Genomic DNA, 6,380 nt, shown 5'->3' on the forward strand with positions numbered 1-6,380 from the left:
TAGGAGATGAGGCAGTCTGCTCATGAGCTCTTTATCAGAGAATCCAGCCGCATTTCATCTGCGCCGAGTCCTACTGATGAACTAGCGCTAGATTTAGCGTAGTTCGGTTGTTTCTGGCCCGGTTCAGATACGGTCTATTTAAACTCAACAGTTATCTGGGTTACCGTGCTCAGACCGATCTCAGCATGGTTTCAAAGGGGTAAATGGGGCTCTAATGTCCTCATTCCAGTGTGATGTTCAAAACAATTTAAAGGAGACCACCAACACAAACTGCTCCCAGTTAAAACATTCAGTTATTGGTTTTTCTATACAGATGATGGACAGACAACAGTTGAACATCTATTATAGTTTTTGACAGTAGAATGAAATCAATGAGTTGGTCTCTGAGTTTTAAAACAAAGAAAATATTGGAAGAAGTATTTAAAGATGCCCTGCCACAGATGCCGTTGTGTCTTTGTTTCCTGTAGGGGCTGTCGATGCTCTGTCTGAAGTATCCCAACGTATCAAGGACAACGCTCAGCGCCATGACAACCACCTGCAGCTCTGCAGAGTGCAGAAACTGCTGAAAGGCCGGAAGGCACAGGTGTTGGCTCCAGGTTGGATCATTTTGTTACGTATTCCTTTTTATTTTCTGCATGAGTTTCCCTTAGCTGGATTCTGTTTCAGCAGACTGGGTTCGTAACAGAGCACTTATAAATCCCTACATAGATTCCAAAAAAGTAAAAACAAATCAATCCACTGGACTTTGTTTTCCAAGTTTGAAGACCTTTAGCTTCCCATCCAGGAATTTTTCAATTTAAAATGTCAGAAATGGTGTTGATTTCATGACTTTATAGAGTGGACCAACAAAAAATCCTTGTTTTGGTTTAGAAATCATGCAAGTTGAAACAAACGAACAGTTCCATCTCTTTGGAATGGGGGTCGTTTGGCTTCTTTGTTAGCCTGCAATGCCCCATACCTGTCTATGCCTCTGAAAGGGGGGTCGTTTGGCTTCTTTGTTAGCCTGCAATGCCCCATACCTGTCTATGTCTCTGAAAGGGGGGTCGTTAGGGGGAATTGTTGGCCTGGCTGAATAGGTGAGGTCTTCTGTTCTCCTATAAAGGAGTTGGGGCTGCGATGATGGCTGGAAGGAATCAACTCTATCTGCATTGCTTTTGTCCAAAATGTGAACATTCTGGTCCTCCAAAGAATGTCCTTTGTCCATGAGGTGTAGATGTACAGCAGAGTCTTGTCCAGTGGAGGGCGCTCTCCTGCGTTGGGCCATGCGTCTGTGGTTGTTTGGTTTCTCCAATATAAAGATCAGAACATTCCTCCATAGATTTTTTTGCCAGGCCTCCAAGCTTTCGTTCCTCTTATTAGTCAGTAATGTTCTTAAGATCGTGCAGAGACTTTAAACTGACTGAGCATCAATGGAAATATTTCATCTTCTAGAAATAACATCAGTTCTTTGTTTGCTATTTCTCAGTTACCTTTTTATTCTTCTCCAGTAGTTTTCTTCTTTTTTATGGATAGAAAATAATAAGTCACTATTTCCAGCTACATCTCTGAAGATGGTAATAATTAAAGGATTGCAATGTGTTCAGTTTATTTGAAACACAGCCTAACCATGAACTGATGCTTTTCTCGCTCTGCCTTCTGCCACAAGGCTTGTCAGTAAAGCTTTAATCACTGAAATGACTTTCAGCAGGAAAATGGTTTCTGTTTAGTTTAACTTCCTCTCTTAAGTTGTTGTTCATCCAGTGCTGTGTGGAAGGGTGACTCTTTTCTCCCCACCAGTCCTCCTCCTTTTGATTGTCTGAAGAGAAACTGGCCTCATTGTAGTGCTGCTCACCCTGCCCATCTCCCCCAGGACCAATTAAAGGACCGTTATCATCTGGTCATGTCCCTGACCAGATGATAAAAACAACACCACAATATATGTGTCCCTAGTTAGTATGTTTTCTTGCTTTATCTCAGCCAGAATAATCTAAAGGTAATTATTCACACCGTATCTCTAAGCACAGGAAAAACCTTTAGTCCCCATAAGGCCTGTCGGTCCTCAGAAGGTTGGTAAATATACCAAAGACATCCATACACATAAAATAAACACGAACACATTTCTCCATCCTTGTGGGGACTTTCCATTGACTTTGATTCATTTCTAACCAGTTTCTACAGCCTAAGGTATGGGTTCATACCTAACCCCGATCTAAACTTAGTTCACACTTTAGTCCAAACCCTAAAACAGCATCTGTACTCATGGGGACCAGGCATTGGTTCCCACAAGAGTATGAGAGCCCCATCATGTGCTAAGATTAATGGAAATGGTCCCCACAATGTAAGAAATATTTGCCCAAACACCTGCATGCTGACCCATTCACCTACATCCTCACTATTAGTACAGGAGAAAAGCAGCTCCTCTCACAGATCAGACGCATCAGGGCGCCCCTCAGACATTAAGCAGCTCTGGAGGACAGCAGAGACTCAGAGCCTGGATCATTCCGTCACACAGCCAGTGGGGACCAATATTATTACTCCATGGTAGAAAATGCACAAATTTTTCTATTGAAGTTTTGTTTTTTTGTTTGTTTGTAGGCACCTGTCCACATTTCTTTCATTTTTTTATTGCAAAATTTAACCAGAGTAATGGAAAAATTACAGGTTAATTTGAATATTCCAAACTTTAATACGTCAGAATTAAATCTGCTTCTACCGAGTAAATATTAAATAACTGCTGTTTGTTTAATCTGATTTTAACCTGAGGGTTAAATGTTATCATGGTTTTAAAACAAATGCAGGGGAAAAAAGGTAAAAATTTGAACAAAATAATTTTTAAAAAGTTGCCGAAAAATATCTGAAGAGGAATTGGAAATTAGACATGTGATGATTAGGGCTGGGTCAAAAAATGGATGTCTAGGTAATGAGATCGATTAGTTTAATAGTGACGCTCGTGACGTTCACATTCAACTGAGAGGGAAAGATGAACTCAAGATGACTTCAAGCCAGACAGCCTCAAATATGGCCAATAGGTTGACTGCAGACATTAACAAATGGGGGCTGATCAGCAAACATCCTGTTGTTACAGACAGCGCTGCTAATATGGTTTGATTCAGTGAAGATAATGCAGCTCATGCATGTCTGCTGTGTCACCTCTGCTCGCTCGAGTGACGCTTCACTTTTTCACTTTTCACAAACAAGTTTGCACTTTTTAGACAGTTTTGTTCACATCTCAAGTTTAAACTGTCTGAATTACAAGTTTTCACTTTGTGTTTAATATGACAAGAAAAAATAAAATATGAGTATTTTGAAACCCAGTTGAACCACTTTCATTATTGTAAAAACAGATCGAATTGAAACTAATTGATTTAGAACCCTATGAATCAAAATCAAATTGATTCAGGACTTTGGCGAAATTACCCAGCCCTACCAATGATGATTGGTTTAGTGTTTTTAGAACTCAAAATTTTATTTGAAATAAAAAAAAAGATTAGTTTAGGCTTCGTGAAGTAGTCGATGTTTAATTTCTCTGACCTAAGATTACGCAATCCAGGTAAGATTTGAACTAAATGATTAGAATATTGGATTGTACAAATCTGTTTATTTTGTATTTGGAACTTACAGTAGCAGCCATTCAAAATGGCCGCTCCCAGTCAAACGCCAGCCAATGGCAGCCGCCTTCCTGCAACTCCCAGCAAGATCCCCTCCAACTTCCAGCCACTGGAGTCAGCTCCTCCTTCTCCTGGGCTTGCATATTTTACTCCACCCTTTCACTGAATTACAGGGTCTGACCAGGAGGTGACGCTTCTCTTTAGATCTTAACGTCCACAAATCATGACAGAAAGAATATTTTAGTACAAATATTGATGTTTAAACAGGAATTGTAGACGACCAGCCAAAGAAACTGTGGAAATGTTGAATGGCTGCTGCTGTATGGGGAAACGGCACCTCAAATGATTTTCTATCAGTTTAACATCATTGGCAGGTACAGGAAATGTCAGTCTGAACTGTTGAGTAATAAGGAATGGATTCAGACTGTAAAAGTAATATTTGAAATGAAGATCTCTATTCCAACTTACGACAGATAAGGAATAATCCATGGAAAAATAAAAATTCCCAAGCTTGTCCTTTGTAGGACATTGGAAGAACACTTTGAGAACGTCCTCCACCCAGCCGACACGCCTTCCATGACCAATGGATTAATCAGGTGCTCGGGGCCATAGATATAAACAACCACTACAGCCAACCATAGCAGTTGCATAAAATACTGGTCTATGCCGTATTCTATATTAGCATCATTGAATATGGTAATAGAAGCAGTAAATTCAGATTTGCTCCCATCCATCTAAAAGTTCCCATCCTGTAAATCAACCCCCTCATGTAGCTCAGCAGAGGCATGCTAACCAGCCACTCATTTGATTCAGGGGTGTTAAAAAGGGGGGGGCATCAAAAAGCTGCAGGATAGTAGCTCTGGCGGAGCCCCCCTGAAACAGGCGTCGCATAAATAAGAAAGAAACTGCTAAAAACCGTTAAATGAAGAACATTTTATTACTGCTGATGCAAACAGCAGCCTTCATTCCACACGTCTGCTGGTCGTGTTGCAAAGATCTCTGAGTTTCATTTGAAATTTACTCTTCAGAAACTAGTCAATTTTTGACTTCATTTATAGATTTATACCAGGTTAGAAACTTCTTTTTATTTTCTAAAAATGGAGGTGGTTACTTTCCATTGTTACTATTTTTGCTACCTTACCTGTAACTATAGGATTTAAACCAAAAATGTTTTTGTTTTTTTTTATAATGAAAACATTTGCTTCTAAAACTATCCGTCCGCAGGGAGGTGGTTCATCCGGGAGGGCTGGCTGAACATCGTCCCTCCAAAGGGTTCAGAGACGAAGCCCAAGATGTTCTTCCTGTTTTCCGACCTGCTGCTGGAGGCCAAGTGCTGCAGTCCGCTGTCTTTCTCCAGCGGCAGAAAGTACGTGGGCCAGCATGCCTATCCACTGAGAGACGCCGCCATTGAAAAGGTGTTTGGCCACACCAGGAGCAGCGGAGGCCTGCTCAGTGTGAGTGTCTAAGCTTCAGTAAAGCTCATTCTTTCTTTTCCACTTTGTTTTTTTAAACATGGAAAGTTTGGTTTATGTTTAACTAACTTGATAAACTAAAAATATAATTTCCCGTATTTTCCCATTCAGTGGGAACTAAATTCATATAGATATGAATATTGATATTGCATATCAAGTACAACAGTTTTGGCGGGAGTGTAATATAGTACATAATACAGTTCCAGAATACAGATGCTGACCAGGCAATACAGAAAAGAATAAAACAAGATAAACGAATATCTGTATTTTCTAATATTCTAATAGAACTTTCCTGAAAGTGTTTTGTAAGTCAGTGAAAGGTTCTGTAATGTCTGAGCCGCCTCCTTCTATCTCATCGTGCGTTCTTGTACGTTCCCATGTGCTCAGGAACCTCGTCAGCCCTGGTGCTCTTCTTATTCACAACAGCAGCAGACTGAGAACGGAAAAAGTCCCTGGATGTTGTTCTGGCCCCTCCCTCTTTACCCAGAATGCATCAGAGCAGACTTGTCCTTTCTCTAAGGTTTCAAACCATAACTTGACATCAATATTTCATTCTACTAAATCATCATTTTTTTTCTACTTTCTGGTTATTTGATGGACTGTTGTGAATTTAGACTTTTCTTTAACGGGTCTGTCTATAAATCCATCTATCATCCATGTTATGATTGCGGATCCAAACAGGGAGACGTGTTAAAAGGCGAGGAGGAAGGAAAGCGGGTAAGAAAATAAAGTGAATAGACCAAGCAGCAGCTGTTATTAAACTGATCCGTCCGTTCAGTCCATCATGAAGTTATGAGATCGCTGAATATTAATGCTCTCCTGAAGCAGCCATACACTGAACACAGCAGTGGACTTCTGCCTGAACAAGACGTCTTTATTATATTACAGCAGGAGAACAGGGAGACGAGGGAGAGCAGGGAAAGAGGTGCAGAGAGAGCAGCAGAGCCGCCATCAGGATAAAGGATTTCAGAACCTGACGTTAGATTTCAGGGAATAAAGCTCCTGCCACACCTGGACCATTTAGAGCAGCGTCTGCCTGACTTACAGGGAAATCTGGCAAAAATGCTGGCATATGTAGGATGAGTTATGAACACGCTGAAACACGTCGACAAATGGTGATATGGCGGCGTACATTCATCCATGGGCCATCAGTTCCAGGTCAGTTATCTGATGGTCGACATCCGTTCAGTGTCAGTTCCTCATCAGTCGTGGCGTCTAGCTGATCCTAAACCTCTGAGTAACTTGTGCATTAATTCTGCGTAACTTATCCAGAACTTCTCTCCAAGCATATCAAAGTATCTGCCGTGTTCCAGACGAGCGC

General features: G+C 40.9%; 1 protein-coding gene across 1 annotated transcript in view; it reads left to right on the top strand.

Moving 5' to 3' along the window:
- Window positions 1-6,380, top strand: part of LOC107101083 (rho guanine nucleotide exchange factor 39-like) — a 31,440-nt gene that overhangs the window by 10,340 nt on the left and 14,720 nt on the right. Inside the window, exons 2-3 of the mRNA XM_015399843.1 lie at window positions 468-596; window positions 4,812-5,041. Of these exons, the coding sequence (XP_015255329.1) occupies window positions 468-596; window positions 4,812-5,041 (359 nt within the window). The remainder of the gene's footprint in view (window positions 1-467; window positions 597-4,811; window positions 5,042-6,380) is intronic.

Source organism: Cyprinodon variegatus, unplaced genomic scaffold (genome assembly GCF_000732505.1).
Source record: "Cyprinodon variegatus isolate N-32 unplaced genomic scaffold, C_variegatus-1.0 Scaffold1052, whole genome shotgun sequence".
Lineage (NCBI taxonomy): Eukaryota > Metazoa > Chordata > Actinopteri > Cyprinodontiformes > Cyprinodontidae > Cyprinodon > Cyprinodon variegatus.